Here is a 20,714-nt window from a genome sequence, read left to right on the forward strand (position 1 = left end):
ACAGTACCGGAAAAATGACTATCACTATAAATAGGGATGCTTGTGGCACCAGTGGGCAAAGTAGCACCTTGTATTCTTCAAAAGCTTATTAGGTTTTAATGTGTCTGTCACCATGCTTTATATTGCCAAAGAGAGGAATCAATTGTTTTGGTTGGCCATATTCCACAATGTTACAGAGCATTGTATTAAATGCGGTCAATAGGGAAATGGGCAGATGTGTGGCACTGGCTCACCTAATGTTATTTTCTTCCTAGTTCAGAAACAACTTATTGTAAATACCCGCATGAAAAGATTATCTAGTATATGTCTAAGAAGTCAAATATAAAAAAAGAATTCCAATGTCTCATGAATCCATTTCTACAATTGTAATGTACACTCTCATAAAATATTGAAAACCTTAGTTCAAGTATATATGCTGAAACTGGATAACAGTTTCAGTTTCAAAAGAGGAGAGAATGTCTGCTGTGTTTTTTTTTATATAGTTGGCCAGGAAATTCACAAAATGAAGCTTTGCACATGAAAATCATCATCTTTTAGAAGTAATGTCAGCAGCAACTTGAGATCGGTATTGTTTATCATTAACTTTGTTCAATGAGTCCCTTGCTGGCATAGAATGTGCTACGGTATGTGAAAAGAGACATGCCACAAGTTGAGTTAGAAAGTTATTTCGCTGTCCTTTGGGTCTGTTTACAGTTTTAGTCTGTTGAATCCCGGATTGTAGTTTCACTTCATATATTCTCTGTGAGAACCTTATTAACTTTGGCAGCGATGTAAGTCATAAATACATGAAAACTGGAGATTTTGGCATATATATTCTAAATTCCAATGGAATCATCTCCTTTCCCACCCTGTAAGGTCCGAATGACAATGTGTTTTGTGAGTAGTTGTGTCTTACAGAAAAATACAACTTAGTGAATGAGGTTCTTTACAATGTAAGCATGCAAACTACAAATTCAGTGTGTACAGCTTAAATACTTCCACAGTTACTAACAGTTATCACATGGACTAATCATTATTTTTGTAAATAAATTCCTACTTTTAAAAATTCTACAAATTATTTTCACACATTATTATATCCAGCACACTCAATGCAAATACGTTGTCGATCAGATCTCCATTTACTTTCCCCGGTGATTTGGGCTCTTGGCATGGTACAACAAGCCATTAATTGCTGTGGCCCTGTATTCATTTACAACAAATGTAATATGTACATTCTCAGTTAAAATGATAGACCCATTTCTAATGGACCCATATATAACGTTGTCTACTTCCCATCCTATTTCCAATCCAATCCAAAAATTCTTTATTTCGGCCACATGGGCCATAAAAGAAGCAGTAAAAATACATATAGATAAAACACAGTATATACAGTAAAACCAACTGGGCCTGCAATGTTAGAAAATACAAGGTAATATGAATTAACCTGACATTTTCTTCCTTATTAACCATGCTGCCATTAGGAATTTAGAAACCGCAAACACAATGTGGCCCAGGGTATTAGTTTTCAGAACCCTGTAAGCCTGTAAATAGTTCCTGAAGCCCAGGTTCCGGCATAGTGGGGCTAGCCAGCGCCTCCTCGGGCTCCGATAGACATAACAACAGAACATTATGTGCAGATCGTCTTCATCCTTAACTTTGCAGCATGGACAGAGCTTGTCGCCCCCTGACGACCATTTGTAGGTAAAGACTTTAGTAGGGAGCGTGCCAAACCTCCATTGCAGGAACAATTTCCTCGCCAAAAGCGGGTAAATAAAATCCATAAAAGGTTCAAAGACATACGAATTTTTGGATGCTAAAAAACGTCCCGTCAGGGTTCCACTGTCATATGCATTGTCCATACCAGCAAGGCTTTCATTCTTGTAAAGTTGTGCGAGGGATTTGCGTGAAATCCTTCTGCAGCCCTGAGCAGGATCGTCCCAAAGGTCAGGCAGTTTCAGGCTAGAACATTCCGACTTAATGTATGCCAGCCAAGGGATCTTACCATTAACGTCCAGCCTCATGATGTGTATAAGGTCCTGCCTATAGTGGTGCAGCTCCTCGGTGGTCCATACCCGATGCCAAAACTTCACAGGTTTCGACCGTAGGTCCTCTGCAATTGACGGAAGGCCCAGGTCGAGTCTTAAAGGGAGGAGTGGTGTGCCCTGCGGGAGAGCAAGTAAGCGTCTAAGGAAACAATTTTCCACCCCTACCATAGCCTTCCCAGCTTTATGTCCCCACAGCTCACTGCCGTACAAGGCAGCTGCCTTCGCCTGGGTCCTGTACATTTCCAGGGCCGGACTAACAGGTTTAAAAGTAGATCTATTGGACACCCTGAGGAGTGCGCCCGTTAGCTGGGAAAGTTTCAACCTGGATCTTGCTACCTGAGAGTCCCATGTCAGATTTTCTTGTAGGGAAACCCCCAGATATATAAAAGTGGAGACCCTTTCAAGGCTAGTTCCCCCCAATTTTGGATTGGGTCTGGTTTTGGAAGGGGGGTTGAAGATCATGAACTTAGTTTTATCCGTGTTCACCTCCAACCCATGTTGTCGACAGAAGTGGCCAAAACCATCCACAATCCTCTGGATCCCCATGGGGGATTTGGAAAGAAGGAGGGTATCATCGGCAAACATTATTGCCGGAACCCTCCTTCCTGCCAAAACCGGGGCATCATTGTCCCCAACAGCGTCAAGGTGTTGAATGACACTGTTGATGTACAGGCAGAACAGTGTCGGAGCCAGAACGCAGCCCTGTCTGACACCTCGGTGGACTGGGAATTTACCCGAGGGCTTGCCATCCCTCCCACACCTCACTACCGCAAAGTTGTTCTTATGCAGCCTAATGATGATTCTGAGGAGGTGGGGGGGAACTCCTAGCTTCTGGAGAACCTCCCACAACTTCCCCCTTGGGACCAGGTCGAAGGCTGACCTCAGGTCCACGAAGACCATGTACAGTCGACCTCCCTCTAGCGTGACCGTCTTCCAATACAGGAGAAGGAGGCGAAAAATTTGGTCCATGGTCGACGTGTTCTTCCTGAAGCCAGCCTGAAGGGGGCTCATGATGTCATTGTCCTCGACCCAGTCCAGGAGATGATCCAAGATGAGGCGCGCAAAGACCTTCTGGGGCACATCTATAAGACTTATAGGCCTGTAGTTGGAAGGGAGCAGAGTAGAACCCTTCTTATGGATGGGCACAATCTCTGCCCCCAACCACGACTCAGGAATCGCCATACCTCCAAGAATAGCATTAAAAAGAATAAGAAGGTATGGGCCCCAGATGTCCGGGTGGTGCCTAAATAGATCCCCGGGTAACCTATCCAAGCCTGGCGCCTTCCCCACTGCTAAGCGTTCTAGGGCAAGCTTCACTTCCCCCAGGGATAGATCCATTCCAGGCTCCTGAGTACCCAAGGGCAGTTGCAGCTCTACAGCCGGGCAGGAACTAGTGTCTTGGTAAAGAGCCCCAAAGTGGGCCTCCCAGACCGCGGAGGCTATGTTAGGCTCAATCGCTTTGCTAAGTTCCCTTGACCCATTGTTTACTAGGGCCCAGAATTTCCTGGAGTCCCTAACTTTAAGGGCATCATAAAGATCCTGCCAGTGGTTCCAGTCCCACTCGGTCCTGGCAGCCGCCAGCACCGATTTATAGTGCTTTCTGAGGTCACATACTTTGGCCTTATCTGACCCCTCTTTTATTACTGCAACGAGCTCAGATTTTGCTGCCCTGCAATCTGAGGTATACCAGGAGGGAACAGGAGTCCTTTTCTTTCGGATTGGGACTTCCGGATGGAGGACCTCGGCCAAGTCCCTCACTAAATCCTGGTGAATGTTTCCCAGTTTCTCATGGTAATCTGGGGTTCTTAGTCCATTCAGGAGAGCATCCACCTCCATGAAGCTGGGGAGGGCCGCCTCATATAATTTTTTGATGGACTCTTCCGAGTTCACCAGTTTTCCCCACTTGACCCGGCGCCTGTTTGTGGTGATGGTCAAATCCCCCAGATCGTCCCCTAGGCCAACTGGGGGTAGATCCGTCTTGGGCAGAGGGCACAGGATATTTAGGCAAAGGGCATTGTGGTCGCTGTCTGACCTCTTAATTACCCTGAAGTCAAGCACTTTGGGCCAGAGAGTAATGTCCACCATGATGTAATCTAGCCTCGACTCATGGCCCCTCCTGTTGAAAGTACACACTGAGGGGGTATCGGAAGGGGTACGACCATTACACGCCCTCAGTGCCCAATTCAGGGTAAGGGACATAAGTTGTAAGGCTAGGGGGGACCAGGCTTTAGGGTGAGGAGAAGCTGAGGGTGGGACCCCCCAATGGTCATCCTCGGCCGTAAGGACACCATCCAGTAGTCCCTCCAGAGGTTCAAAGTGGCAATTGAAGTCTCCTCCAAGCACCACCTTGAGATCACCCGGAAGTTGGCCCAAGAAGGAGGCCAAATCATTTAGGGTAGGTGATTCATTTAGCGAGGCCACTGGACGCGAGTAGACATTAACAATGGCCCACGGCGTTTTGCCAGGCCAAGTGAGCCGCACACACTGGATGTCCTGCGAACTCGTGTGAACCTGCTCCGCCTGGCACCCAATGTGACTCGCGATCCAGATTGCCAAGCCACCAGATGGCCTCCCCCTGCCAGCCCATTTGGCAGGGATTTCGAAAACTTCAAACCCTCTCCTGGATTGAGCGGCCCTCGCCCAAGTCTCCTGAAAGAGGAGTATGTCGCCTCCCTCTACCAAGCAATCCCATTCCGGAGAGCCTTCCTTGTTCGCAATTCCTGCCACGTTCCAGGAGAGAATTCTCAGTCCTGGATCAAGCGGCAGAATGCCCTGAGCTCCAGCAGGAGCTTGCGGGGTGACCACGGGTGAACCAACGTCTAGGGAACCAACTCCGCGAACTGCGATGGCGGCAGGGCCGGCCCGCTCCACTGTCCCTGTTTGCAAAGTATGGGCAGGCCCGATGTCAAGTGGGGGACCCAGTTGGCACAGATTGGCGTCCATGTCAGCCCCTCGCTCGTTAGCGGTGTGGGGCCGGGTTGGTTCCAACAAGGGGACCACACCCGGTCCCACACAGCCTTGCACATCGTCCACCATCCTCCCAGGACCCGACAGGCCTACCCTAGTTTGTGGTCAATCGACCTGGTCCAAACAGGAGAACCTGTTTTGATGTATGAAGTTTGCCTGGGCAGTTGGTAGGGAGTGCCTTGGTTCCCATCCTATTATATTTGGGCTCATGGTTTTAAAGTGCTGGAACAGAACATCTTGACTCAAATGTGAAGCAAAACAGCATAATCTCAGATTCCGACAATAATTTAAAGTGCCATGATACTTATCCTATATGAACTTGAGCTCATCAAAATGACTTAACAATAAAATCCATGCTTGCTTGCTTGCTAAAGGCAATCTGAGCAGTCTAGTCCTTTACATGCCAACGTGGGTTGGTTATTATTAGTCAAATTGACATGCCCAGAAGGCAACAAAAGGTTGGTTTTATAATTTGCCCAAGGAAGTGGGAGAATCTTTTTTTTCCAAAAGAGGCTCTCATAAACTGAATGAAACTGCAAGACTTGTGGGTGATGCTCAAGAACGACCTAAAAAAGTATTACCTAACCCTCACATATCAACCATGATCAGTTGTATTGATGAGAGCGACTTTCGAATTCACAGTTAAGCATATGGCGTTGGTGAGCTCTTTAAGACAAATTATATTTAGCTTTCTAATCTCCCACTGGATGTTTCCAAATATGAATAGTATAACAGAGAGTTGCCCCCCCACTTACTGCTGGATTGAGACACTTCTGATGCAATATTAGCTACCGTTTCAAGTACAAACAAATGATCAGTTTGGGTAATATGTGCTAGCTTGACTCGAAAAACTGAGTGTTTCAGAGACAACTTTAAGGTCTTTCCTCCCTTTTAAAGTACTCTTTTGAATGAAAACAGGGGAATTTGGCATCGAAATCACGAAACTCGTCATTTTCTCTGCTTCATTAGTTCAGGATAAATGGGGGGTCCATTTTTGCCAGCTTTCAGTTGTGTTTAATCCTAAACCATGAAATTAAAAAAAATCAAGTGGGAGAGCACCACATCACTTAGTGTAATTGCCATCCTTGTAGCTCTAACTCCAGATCAGTCTGCTGGGAGTATTTAAGAGAGTTGTTTAGCATATAGATTACCTACCCTTGCAATGTCCTAGTAAAGGAACTCTTACTTCCAGTGTCTGGAGGAAGGAAACCGTTTGTAATCTCCTAGAAATAGTTTTTCAGGCATGCAGAAAAAATCAGTACTATAAGGCACTATTTTAGCCAGCACTTCAAGCCAGGAGCTATAACCATATTTCAGAATATGGACCAATTTCACAAACGTAATATTGGCCAAAGCTTATTTTTATGGATAAAAATTAAAATACTTCAATATTAGTGTGTAAGATTATGATTATAACTGAAAATGAAAATGTTTACATTTTAGTGTGCACATGATTTACTACAGTGGGTTTCTAAGCTACAGGTGTAGAGAAATCGTCAGTAGTAAACCCCACACAAGGGGTGGCAACTGGGATTTTAGAAGCATGGTTTGCCTTGTAAGTTTGTGAAAACCAATGAGCGTAGGTTTATGGGCAAACCCCTACCCACCCTGTAAAATCATTGGAAAAGTACCCTTCCAGGATGGGAAGAGGACCAGATCACCCCAAGATAGGGTGGGGTTTAGAGGAAAGTTTTTTTTCCAAAGGGAATAAGGTATTTCCATTAGACAAAAAGAAATGTGCATTTGCACACCGGGAGCTAATCATCCTGGGCTCAAATTCAAGCTATGTAACTAAAAGACGAAGTGATATGCTAGCCTCTAGCATATCACACTGTCTTTTTGGCTTCTGAAGCATGCTCTGTTTTTCAGCACATAACTGTGCAATTACAATTAAACCATCAATGGTTCATACTAAAGTGCATTTGCTGTACCTGTGCTACTCCCACAAATCAAGATAAGGATACCAACCTAAATATTAGCTTCCAATTTCAAATTAATTTGCTTTTATGCATCATTTTAAAACTTTAAATTTACAATTTAGCTATTTTATTTATGTATATGTATTTTATCAATTATTTAATTTTATAAACAGTTGAGTACCCCCGGACTAATATTATTACTATTACATCTTATAATGTGCACAGCTACCCCAGGGGGTTTCCCGGTGCTAGATCAAGGTAAGATGAAACCAAAAAAAGCAGCCCAAGTGCTAAAACAGCCAGGTCTTCAATCTCTTACGAAACTCAGTAAGGGAAGCGCAGCTTTGCAGTGTTTCAGGCGAGTTGTTTGGAGTAGACATCAGGTAAAGAATCTTAGGAAGGTTAAGTCGGCCCACAGCTTAAGAATCACTGTCCTATAACACAGCTCCTCTTAGTTAACCAGACTGATGTGGAGTTCCCTCCTCTGATCAGAGCGGTCAGTCTGTGTGACAAAATCCATTCCCTTTCTTTCTGGTCTTGTACAAAGAACAAGCCAATATCAGGTGTTGTGAGGTTTCAAAAATATTATTCCCACGTGGACACAGGTCTATTTTTCAAATACTACTTGCCTGTGATCACTCTCAGTCCCAACCTGTATTTGCAAACTGAACTATTTATGTTGAAACATTAGCAGGCCTGTATGTAGTCTTGCTGAGTGTATAAGTTCGATAAACCCTCAAAGATCCTATAGTTCACCCTTTCCCTTCATGCAAGAAGAATGTATTACTAGGTATGAGAAGTTTAAGACTCCTTAATATTGGTGCGTTACACATGATACCAGTCGCCCTTACTGGTCAGGTTGCACTCCTTCACCTCCTCAGTTCAGCACCAGCGCTGGTCTCAAGCCCCATAACCACGTTTTTTTGTGTTAATACTTCCCCTATTAATCCTGGCACAGCTAGCTGAGCATAATAATATGTTTTTGGAACCCCTTAGGCATTGTAGAGAAAACGGCCATGTTGTCTGATTACAGCAGAGCAATATATTATTATAGCCTCCTCAAAGGCTTCTAAGCAAATGTCCACATTTCGCAGTTTTAACTCGATGAGTCGTGATAACAGAGTATGTATGGCTACTCCCACATTTTCTGCAATCACGGTGTAGCACTGCCATTCCAAATCCTTATTTTATTGCCTTGATTATGGGACACACAGCTAAAGTCTATGGTTGACAAGGAACCCAAAACGTGTGGGTTGGCTGTGCAAGGGCATATAACCTCTTCGCGCCATTCACACCTATCAAGCCATATCTCAAAAACAATTCTGGTAGCCATTTCCCACATGTGTTTGTCGCCAAGTCTGCCACACCAGAATGTATGGCAGATGTGCAGTGTGTTCTATCCTCTAGAAACATATCAGTCCATAGCGTTCATTGCTTTTTGAATTCTTTATTCCTGCATCGACCAGCGATATCATCAGAGTAAATACTTGTCTTGGCAGTCTACAATTTTAAAGGTGAGCCAAGGGTATTCTAAAGAGACCTTAGAATTTGTCCACTGCTATGTTATGGAAGCTATCACCCTTGAACGCCTTATTTCCTTGGTATTGCATCGACCCAAAAGGAGACAATGCAACAGATAGCACTATTCGGTCTCTTTCTGCTTGAGAACACAAAACCCTTCTCTTTCCTCTTTCTTCACCAATTTGAAGAACTTTCCAAGCTCCAGAACAGTGATTAGTTATTGGTTTTTCCCCATTTTTGTCTGATACAAAACTAACGGTGAAGAAACCATTTTCTTACTTTACCAGAGCAGCAGACAATCTTCAACTTCCTCTTTTGGGGTGCAACTCCATTCCCTTTAAATACATATAATGATCTCCATCTTCGGTCATATGATTATGGGTGTGTATGCCTGCATGGTGTACTCATATAAGTATTTTGTCAGTCTTTGGTGGAAGTGGCAGTCGAAGCCTCAGTGAGCACTGGTGGTTAATACTGGACATGACTGTAGCCCTTCGAGACAATATGCACAACTTCATTTAATGGTATCCCTCTAAAATAACTACGCTAAATATGAACAACTTCATTTAATGGTGTCCACCTAACGGCCCAAGATAAAAAAGGATTTGCAACAACAGGAAGCATATTTGTGAAATCCATACAGTTAGAAAAAAAGGTGAGAACAGTCTAAGCCACTTACAGGTTTGAAAGAAGGAGTTATATTGTTTTTTTAAAGGTAAAAAACACACACCTGAAGGGTGCTTACGCCTCATCAAAAAACAAGGGAATAACTAAGAGGACTTAAAAAACATGAAAGGAAAGGTGCAAAACAATCGCAGTAGCTTTTACTGAGCTTTTCTAAAGCAGTCATTCAGTTAAGAGTAACCACCAAATTTAGTTTAACCACAAACTGCATACAAGCAACTAAACACATTACTATTACTATATATCCAATGTTTCATAAAAATTAAGTGACACGTTTATACAGTGATTTTTACTGAAAGATCATTATTTTCCAAGGAAGGCTATTGCACTTACTGTACGAATCAATTACTGCACAATATTTTACTGTGTGTTAGACATTAAATTCACAAGTGCTTGTTATATTTCTTTGAACCATCCAATACAACGAATCTCAATATGAGTAATAATAAATGATACTTCTTATTTCTCCTCTTTTCTCCAATGCTTATTCCAAAATAAATCTTGAATGTAAATGCAAGTGCTTTAATAGAGAGTATCGCTAATATGTCATTGACATAACTGCATTCTTCTTGCATTGCCTATGTTTGACTATGTCTTGGCTCCAAGACCTCCACCCCCAACATTACAAACGTTACTATAAGTGTTAATGTTAATATCATCTCCAGCAGGAGACCACATCATAGCCTTCCAGTTCCATAACTGGGGTCCAACGCAGGCCATTAAGAAATGTTGCTCTTTTGCTGCTGCTCTTGCCTCCAGCACTGATTCCTGGCCCATCAAAATTTAGTATTTCCAATCAGCAGGTGGAATGAGCTTGGACCCTGAAGGTCGGTGTTGATAATAGTAGGACTTTGTGTGAATCAATTCTGAACCTACTGTTTAGCATCCAACATGCTAAGTTACATGACCAGGACAGTTAATAAATTTACATAACTGCAAGAGGAAGCAAGAGAAACATTTCACCCAAAGTTTGTTGCAGACTGATGGAGAACAGGCTTGCTGAGATACTTACTTTGTGACACTCGCACAAGCTCAGTCACGCTGAAAACACCTGATGTAACAAAACTGTCCTGGAAACCCAGATGTCCTAAAAGCAAATGAAAATTAAGAATGGTAATTAATAGAAAATCTGATCAGAGTTCTTTTATAGCATGCACTAATTTTAAGAATCAATTTAATGATGGCTTATGGAAACGGATAGCCAAAGGCAGACATGAGCTGCACTCTATTGGCTATCATAAGGATTGAATTAAGTCTAGGAATGCTAAAATATTACGGGCTGGTGGATGCCCTTAGGTGGCCTGCTATGTGGGCGGCAAACCTATGACTGCCTTATTTCTACAAACAATGAATTCATTATATTGCAGTCAAGAAGAGGAATGTTTCCTCCCTGCCTAGCCCATCCACACACCCTCACAAACAAAAGGAAACACATGCAAGTGCAAATACTTATGGAATCTGAAATTTCTAAAAAGTACTAACACAAGGGCATCTGGAAGATTCAACACTGAAAAACCTCAACAGGAAATCAGACATTTTGACTAAAATTACTTCCTAAGTGAAATATAAAAATTTACTTTGGGATTTATTTCAAATGTTGCTTTCTGTGAAACATATGATCAGAATTATGCCTACCCTTTTATTAAAAATTTACGCCAGTAACATCTGCTCTATATTGACTATGGTAACTTGTGGAAAGAATAGACAGGACATTGAAAATCACAAAAAAAGACACAACTAGAGTAACATTCACTCTAAATCTATATCTAAAACTTGGATAATGGCATTCTGTGTGCCAGGAAATTTGCCAAACTGCAAGAAATATACCCAAACATGCCCCTCCTTCCCACACTATTGTGCTTCAACACGATTTTGTCGTCTTAACAAAAGAGTATACCTTGCTCCCAGATAGTAACTTCCTTTAAAAGCAAAAAAGTAACCGTAAACACCACAAACTATAACGGAGTGATTTTTGAGGCATAAAGGGTACTATGATATATGTGTGTGCTTTTACTGTGTGTGGTACTTGTATGTGGTATGTTTGTGATTTGTGCAGCACTGGGGTGGCGTGATGGTGTATACTAACCTAGCAATACATTTTATAAAATGTTTAGCATCATATGTTTTGAAGGGCAGCAATGCTGTTCAAAACATATTCAAGCATTTTTCACAAAGAGAGTTTTCTTGTAAACAAAAGGTCAAAGCACCCAAAAAATAAAGCAATACTTGCTTTTATTACATTCCCAACAGATCTATATGAATGGGTATGTGCACACACATCTGCTTCTGTTTAAATATGAAGAAATGTATTGCCAAACGATGCAGTGCAAACTACTGGGATTCAGACATGGCCTCACAATTCATATAAAAATAAAGCTTGGCAGAAAACGTGTTAAACTGTCATAAGTGACTGAATCAGCAGCAGTAAGCCAATCCACTCACTCACTTTTATGTGAATCAATTGTGTCTCTAGACAGAATTCACTTTATTAGCAATGCACATCTAACAAATGCTTGGAACTATGAAGACTTTAAGAAGACCTTTTGCCACGGATCCTACCCTTTATTACACTCACACCCATATGAAACTCAGAATGGCCCAAGCTGCAAAGCATATTCGATATAGGCGAAGACCTGGTAATAAGTTCAGAAAAAGCAATAGCAACAAGGTGATGGATGGAAGGTTTGAATAAATCTTAGCCACTGGCAATCGCTCAGGCCACATTCCTGTCCATCGTTTATAGCACACCATGCTACTCTAGACATAGGCCCATCTTATGCAAATTGGTCAGTTTCAGCCCTGCTCCTCATGGGAATAGTCCGTCTCTAACTGCCAGGCAAGGCGCCCTCCAGATGGGACCACAAGCAACCCTAGACTGGTTTCGAACTACTTAGGTCTCATCAGTGAGTTATAGCTTGGGTCCTTTGTCACATGGGCCCATGTCTCGGCATGCCTGGTGCACTTGGGGCGTAAACTGCAACACCACCAAGGTGATGGATCAAAATGTTTTAATTAATATCAGCCACTGGAAATCGCTTGGGGCGGCATTCCAGTACATCCTTTTTCACCCACCGTGCCACTCTAGATAAAGGCCCACCTTTTACAAATCAGTAACAACCTGCTCCTCATGGGAACAGTCCTTCCAGGACTGCCAAACGAAGCCCTTTCCAGAAACGATCACAAGCAACCCCAGACCAGTTGTGACCTAACAGGTCTCATCAGAGAGGTGTAGCTAGGGCACAGTGAGCACGGGACCCACATCTGGGCATACTGATAGCACTAAGGGTGTAAAGTGCAACATCCACAAGGTGATGGATGGAATGCTTGAATTAATCTCAACCCCTAGCAATCACTTGGGACACATTCCAGTCCCTTGTCTAAGCTACACCTTACTGACGAATTCCAATCAGCGTGAAACTAGTCTCAGGTTCCTTCAGTCAGGTAGGACTTGGCCTAGTAGTTCAAACTGGACTGTTCCTACTGGAGAGGGGTCAAGACTAATTTGCATATGGCTGGGTCTATATTGAGGTGGCACTGTGGGCAAAAGAATGATGTGTTGAAATAATACGCCGAGTGACTGCCAGTGGTGATACTTACGGCAAGCATTCCCACCATCACCTTTTGTGTGTTTTACATGGGTACAGAGAGGCCTCATTATAGCTCCCCTCTTCCACAGAACCCCACTTTATTTTGTTGAACCAGAATAAACATACACAAAACTCTATTTTCCACTATATTAAAACATCGGATGTCCTGAAAATACTGGCCAATTATGGACCAATCTTCCACTTCCCATTTCTCCATAACATCATGTTAAGAGAGGCAATGGAACAATTTCAAAAGTATGTGGAACTTTAACATCAGCTCCATTACCACCAATCTGGGAACGGCACTGATACAGCACTTGCTAAAACGAAAGAACAGCTTTTTCAACTTGGATGAGTATAAGAAACCCACTCAGCTTCTACCTGAATTCTCAGTGGCCTACAATATGTTGACAACACAATAAAGCTGAAAAGATTTGACCAGTCGACAGAAATATCTGGACCTGCGCTTGAATGGGTTCCATCATTTCTCATCGACTGCAGGCAAAGCGTCAGAATTGGATTTACCAAATCATTCAGACACTGTCATATATATGGCTTTCATGAAGGATCATACATCTCTGTCTGCTTTCCAAAAATTTTATATTTATTGCCCCTGGCATGCATCATTCTGCAGCACCAGGTGAACTTCCAAATTAATGCCGATGACACCCAAATCAACTTCTACTTGGACACCTGCCCTGAAATTCCAACTAACATTACTCTGTGCTTAAATAACTTAATTAATTTGATGAAAGTGAGTTTTCTATGTATGAAAGATGCCAAGGATGAGATTGCAATTGTTAGAAAATATGAGTCATATGCTCTACCATCCTGGTCTACAAACCTCTGAAGGTTTTTTGCGGCCTCAATTAAAACAAGAAAAGTGGACCGTCCATTCAATAACATTGATTTTCAAGTCAATGCTGTAACAAAGGATGTGAACGTGCCTCTCAGCCTACTCTGCAAAATTCTTCCATTTCTTCATGCTGATCACAGAATTGAGCAGATGAAAGCCCTTGTCCTAGCATGCTTACATTCCTGTAATATCATCTACTCTGGTCTCCCCAAGAAAATAATTTCTATGTTCCGAAACCTTAGAACAAAACAGGCATAATGTAGCTTAATCTTGGTAAGCAAGAGTGGTCTAATCCTGTGGCCCTCTACTGGGTGCTGGTAGATGCTAGGATCAAATGCAAATACTTTTGAGCAGTCCACAAATCCAGCTGGGACAAAGGCAAGCATAGTTGCAGTAATAAAACCACACTACATCTTCATCGTTCATCTTAGCTTAAGAACTGTCCACAACAATCGATCGCTTAAAAGTAGATGAAACAATGGGAAAATCGCCGGGTTTACAAGGACCAAAACTCTGGAATGCCCATAACCCCTGCCAAAGAGTGGAAAATGGAACTCTCCAGCCTTGCTTCTTTTGAAACTGAAATGGAGCATGGGTTCTATTGAAGAATATGCAACATGGTTCTTGAACCCGACTGATAAGACAATACGTTCTACGTCCAGCAAGTAAGCTGCAAGTAAGCTGTATATATCTGTGCTATGGAGTTGCAGAAAGGAAACACATAGTGTTATATAAAATGCCAAAGTAAATAAATGCAGGATTACCATGGAGTGCTTTTTATCTTGTAATTGCTGGTACCTTTGTTTATACTCTCTGTTGTCACAATAGTCTTCTAAAAACTTCACCAGTTTCAGATTAAACATTTTTAAATAGCGAGATTGGCAGTGATTATGATAATTATATGCATTCAATGAATTAATGATACCAACTTCATGTGCGGAATGTCTCCTGGACATCAGTGATATTTGATGACCCCCACACATGCTGTATCTTACTCTGCTTTGAAAAAAACTATTAAGAAAAATAATTTCGGAATAACCACAATAATCATATATTTATGTCACAGCCAAAGGGGCTGAGAAGCCATTATCCAGAGTGCCTTGTGGATAGCTTTTATAGCTGTTATCACTTTTGACAAAACACCAATTTGAATGTGCTGGAATCTAGAAGATAAAAACTAGGAAAACTTTGAATATTATCGATTCTTAAACCAACTGGAGAATGTGGATGGATGGAAAATACATGTGGCCTATAGATTCAACTGAAGTTAACTAACCCATATGTCAGAGTTGGGATGTCTGCAGATTCTAAAATAACATTTATTCTTTGCAATGTCTGTGCTGCAACCCTCACTTATAAGGAAATTATCAGATGTGTTTCAAATGAAAATTGAAGCAATTTAACTAAGAAAGAGTTGTAGAGTTTTAGCCACAGAAAGAATACTGAAATAAAACTTTAGCTACATGATTCTGTCCAATTAAATAGGAAAGTTTAATTAACACAAGATTGAAAGCAGTGGGAAAAGAGTTCTAGACCACACTGTCCTCAAAAATGTGAATAAAAATGGGAGCTAAAATAAGAGGACGTGTTGCAATTGCAAATAACTATGGTTAGAAGTGCCTCATTTAGAATGAACATGGTCGGAGTTAGTAAGAATATCATTATAATCAGTTAAGGACGATTAACAAAGACCATCAGAGGTTAAAGAAACCACTATGCCTTGTGATTTTCCTCAGTTATTGAATTTTGTTGAGGAAAAATTGTAAAAACATTATAAGGGACTAACAGAGACAGAGGTAATAGTAAATATAGTGCCATGAAAATCCTTCCTGTTTGATGTTGTGGTTACATTAACATTGGAACAAGTGTACCAATAAGTAAATTGTATCATGGTGTGGGTTAAGGGGGTCTGAGTTAACCAATGTGTATGTCTAACATTGTTATTGAACATTTTGTTAATGTTTATCCACAGTGATTGGTGATACAAGTAAAGTAGAAAGGGGAATGAAGTCACAGGAATCATAAGAATTCCTTAAGCAAAAATAAAAAAAACTCTACAAAATAAATCCTATATATATATATATATCCGTCCTTCTGTTTCACCTTGGATTGAAAGTATTGGTATATGCAGGGTGTTATCTATCTATCTATCTATCTATCTCTATCTATATATATAGATGGTCACGTATTTAAGATGGCGACTAGATTGATTGGGCGAGCGTGAGCAAGCCGTAATGGCGAAACGCGTCGTTTTTCTACTTGCCTGAATAAACTTTACTTGCAAGTTAATCTGGGTGTTCGAGCATCATCCTTACCAGGACGTATGTTGGAGTGAAATATATATATATATATATATATATATATATATATATATATATATATATATATATATATATATATATATCGTCACAATGTGATCCAGCAGATCATGAGAGCGCTCACCAGTGTGTGCTCAGCCCAGGGGTCGGATCCTGACCCAAAAAATTACCTTTTCATACAAAAGGAGCGGCACAACCAGATAGTTTTTTGAAGCCTTTTATTCAGCGCTTCACCCCACCAACGCGTTTCAGCCACACAAGGCTTTGCTCACGTGAGCAAAGCCTTGTGTGGCTGAAACGCGTTGGTGGGGTGAAGCTCTGAATAAAAGGCTTCAAAAAACTATCTGGTTGTGCCGCTCCTTTTGTATGAAAATATATATATATATATATATATATATATATATATATATATATATATATATATGTGATTTAGATGCAAAAAGGTATAGGACTGTCATTAGTAATATACATTTTATATAAGAATGTGTAGCTATAAAGAATGAGTAGCACTCCGTGCCTTATTTTGCAAGAAATACAGCATGTGTTAAAATACTGCCCTGCTGGTATTACAGTTCCATCAACATTGCTGTAGCAGAAGAAAAACTATGAGTTATTTTCAATGGTGGTAAGAATACAGCTGCTAGAAATCAGATTATCTTGCATATTTAGCAGACAAACAAACTCTAAGGGGGAGGAGGGCGCTTCCTACCCGTAATGGAAAATACAGCTGGTTACAACATATTTTAAATTTCAGGCAAATGGATTGGATCTCAACAGCATAAACCTCTTCATAGTGCAGATATTTTTTTACAACATTTCAAAATTGACATACAGGCCTTACAAAAATCAAAAAATGTATGTGTTGAAGATTTACCATTCAATAGTTCTTTCCGACTACCGTATTTTAATGTTTTGTAAACATTTGTCTTACACCATACCGCATTTTGTGAAATGCCTTCAACTTTGCAAAATTAACTGCCATTGAAGAAGGTGGTGATGAGTTGCCATGTTATTGCTATCAAAACACTCACATACGCAAAGACTATCTTACTTTACAGAGAAGCTAACAATTATTTAAATAAACAGCAAGCAAATCCTTACCATTTTCTGGCTGGTCCTTAATGTCACTGTCACTTTGCTGGCTGGGACTATCTGATTGACTTGAATCTGAAAGATAAAAAATAAAGGCAAGGTTACAGGACCTGCATTGGAAAGATTTCAGACTTCTTCAAAATATAATCTGCATAGATATACATTATGAACATAGGAGTTAGAGTACGAATATTCTCAAAAATGATTTAGAGAACAAAACAGTTGCATGGCATTTTACACGCTGAGCGAGCAGAGATTACCTAAAGCTAGATATGACTTATCATTTGCTATTCTGTAATTCACAAATTGCAAAATTATATTTTCACTGGATTAAATGGCAACAGTGACACCAGAATCAAGTACTGCTAAAGCATTGCATGAATCTATGAAATAGAAACACTAACAAAAAAGGGAAAGAATCCCTAAAATGGGGGAGTCCGGGGCCTGAGTTTAACCGTAGGGAACGTTGAGGAAGTGGAGGAGGTGACAGATAAAGGGAGACAGACAGAGAGAGAGAGAGTGAGAGAGAGTGAGAGTGAGAGTGAGAGTGAGAGTGAGAGTGAGAGTGAGAGTGAGAGTGAGAGTGAGAGTGAGAGTGAGAGTGAGAGTGAGAGTGAGAGTGAGAGTGAGAGTGAGAGTAGAGAGAGAGAGAGAGAGAGAGAGAGAGAGAGAGAGAGAGAGAGAGAGACTGCATAGAAGATGAAAAAAGTGAGAGGGCGAGGGAAAGAAGCAGGACATGTACTATCAACTGAGTGCTAAATCTAAAATGGTGTGCAAAAAGCCAAAAGAAAAATAATAACCTGGTCTCAATCAATGAAAATACTAGTTTAATAAAGTTTGAAGCATAAATACTCCACATGCAGGCCAAGCCCAAAAATAGGGCGAAAAGCCAGGGGAGCAGAACCACACAATTGAAATAGTCAAAAAGGTCATCAAATCATGAGCAAAGTGCAGTTCCAAGCGTACTCTACGAATAGTTTAAAGTACTGGTTAAAAAGTTGTTCTCTAACAATCTCTCACAATCATAAACTGCAACCCTGCACAATGTACATCTAATGCGCAATGTGCACAATAGAAACGACGTAATGGCTCCTCCCTCTCCTCTCCTTACCTTTCTTAATTATTTATCTGCGTATTAATTTTAAGTTGGATAAGTCATCTGAACCAACCATAATCTACAAACTGCTGTGTGACTTCCCCATTTTAAATAATTTCAGGCCACTTTATGTTTTATTGTTTACCTTATGTATAATTTGTTATCTCAAAACTCTATAAAAAACCTTTGAAATAAAAAACCTTGTAGCAAGACCACAAACATTCTCAGTTAGTTGCAACTCTCCTAGTCACATGCTGTTGCAATAGGTCATAAATATTAGCTCTCATTTTCAGTGAAATTGTATCTATAAGCTCAAACCCACTGCAGAAACTTGTGCGTGAAAGTATTTTGGAAGATTTTAAATGTTTGAGCCTGCTGCTATAATAGTTCTAAAATTTTAAAACGAATTGGTAACTAACATGTTACATACCTTATTTATAAAAAATGTTTGTAACATGTTAGCTACCAAATACAGTTTTAAAATTTGAGAACCTTATTATGATTAGCAGCAGGATCCAACATTTAAAGTCTTCCAAAATACTTTCATGCACAGGTTTCTGTAGTGGGTCTGTGCTTAAACATATAATTTCTCTGTAAATTGTAAATTCGAGATATATATATATATATTCACTGAAAAAAAACAAAGGTTACAGGGACGTTTTAGTAGACTCAGATTGTATATGCACAAAACCATAGAAATTCAGTAGTTATAGTTACCTGAGGTAACTATAACATATGCCCCGGCAATGCACTATTTATGACCTCACATCTTATATCACTCATTACATGGGCAGTGATATCACTGATGAATAAATATATAAATAATAATGAGCTTATAAAGCGCATGGTTACACTGATCTAGTGTGTCCCCGTGCTGCGGCCCCTAACCTCATCTTGTGTGGTACTCTCAGAGTCTTGTTAGCAGGAGCCCCTTATGTTTGAAAAAGCCAGGTCTTTAGTTTTTTCCCGAAAGATCCTCTCCACTAGTTCTGTCCAGAGGTCGAGAGGGAGAGCATTCCAATGTTTAGCTGCCAGATGGCGAAGAGACAGGCCACCCATTCTTGCTCTTTTAATAATTGGCAACTTAATCAGTCCAGCCCCCGAGGACCGCAGGGCCCGAGTTGGGGAGTAAGGGGGCAGTAGGCTATGTAGGTAGCTAGGTCCTTTACCCTGCAAGATACGGTTACTGGTGCATAATGCTTTAAAGTTTATTCTCTCCTTCACCAGGAGCCAGTGCAGGGTAGCAAGGGCGTTTCTAGAAGACGCTCTCCTTGGTAGCATCAGCACAAGGCGTGCCGCCGCATTCTGTATGCATGCAGTCTCTGCACATTCTTGCCACTCGCTCCTAAGTATAGGACATTCGCGTAATCCAGGCGGGAAGTTACTAGTGCATGTATTAGGGTTTTCCTGGCTTCTACTTGAAGCACATCCAGAATCTTCCGAAGCCCCCTCATCAGTTCAAAGCATTACCCCGAAACAATTCTTGTTTGGCTATCGAAGAAAAGCTTGGAGTCCAACCACATACCCAGGTTCTTCACCTGGTTACTGGGAGGGGGGATTGTGCCCAGGGTTTGAAGCCACCATGATGAGGACCATAAAGAGGGAGTCCTCCCCACAATTCAAACCTCCGTCTTGCTACCATTTAACTTTAGGCAGTGGTTAGACATCCAGGTTGCAAATTCCTGTATACATGTGGTGAAATTGGTGGCCGCCTATTCCTGAGATTGAGACAGTGAGACCACCAATTGTGTGTCTTCCGCATATGACACAATACTGATGCCATATTTATCAACTATATCTGCCAGCGGGGCCATATACAAGTTGAATAACTTGGGCTCAGTATAGACCCTTGGGGGACCCCTTGAGTCATCGCCATACTTTTCGAGTAATAAGGTTGTTGAGACTCCTTGGAGCTTCGCTCCTTTAAAAAGGAATCCATCCAGTCCAAGGACAAACTATCCAGTCTGCTTTCCCTAAGACACTGAAGAAGCATTGGGTGGGCGATGACATCACTAATTCTATGATCCAGTGATTGTGAGTGTTTTCTAAATGTTTCTAAGTGTTAAACATATATACTAAGGTACTGCAAAAGTTAAATCAGTGTACTTTGTGTACTACGACTGAGTGATACTATTACTAACATATATTATTTGAGTGACTGTGTGACTGTGCATCTGTGTGTGAGTGGGTGTGTGAGTGTCTGAGTTGCTCTATGGGTGAATAAGTGGGTGCGTAGGTAGCTATATGGGTGTGTGAGTGGCTGTAGTGGCGAGTGAGTGGGTGTGTGAATGGCTGTATGGGTGAGTGAGTGGCTGTTAGACTGACTGTATGTTTGGGTGAGTGAGTGTACGAGTAGCTGTATAGGTGACTGGGTCACTGTGTGAGTGAGTGACAGGGTGTGTAAGTGGCTGTATAGGTGAGTACGTGCCTGTTTGAGAGGCTGTTTGGTTAACTGAGTGGGTGTGTGAGTGGCTGTATTGGAGTTGCTGTACGGGCGGGGGAGTGAGTGGACATGCAAGTGCTTGTATGGCTGTGTAAATGGGTATGTAAATGGTTGTGTAGGTGTGTGAGTGGCTGTATGGGGAGTGAGTGGCTCTGATGAGAGGCTATATGGGTGTGTGAGTGGCTTCATGGGTAAATAAGAAGGTGT

The 20,714-nt window shown here is 41.4% G+C and overlaps 1 protein-coding gene across 8 annotated transcripts in view; it reads right to left on the reverse strand.

Moving 5' to 3' along the window:
- Positions 1–20,714, reverse strand: part of NFIA (nuclear factor I A) — a 453,578-nt gene that overhangs the window by 220,267 nt on the left and 212,597 nt on the right. For all 8 annotated transcript variants that reach the window (XM_078669672.1, XM_078669705.1, XM_078669697.1 and 5 more), the window contains exons 3-4: positions 16,978–17,043; positions 10,128–10,202 (exon numbers count right to left, since the gene is read on the reverse strand). In XM_078669672.1, the coding sequence (XP_078525798.1) occupies positions 10,128–10,202; positions 16,978–17,043 (141 nt within the window). The remainder of the gene's footprint in view (positions 1–10,127; positions 10,203–16,977; positions 17,044–20,714) is intronic.

This window comes from Lissotriton helveticus, chromosome 1_2 (genome assembly GCF_964261635.1).
Source record: "Lissotriton helveticus chromosome 1_2, aLisHel1.1, whole genome shotgun sequence".
Lineage (NCBI taxonomy): Eukaryota > Metazoa > Chordata > Amphibia > Caudata > Salamandridae > Lissotriton > Lissotriton helveticus.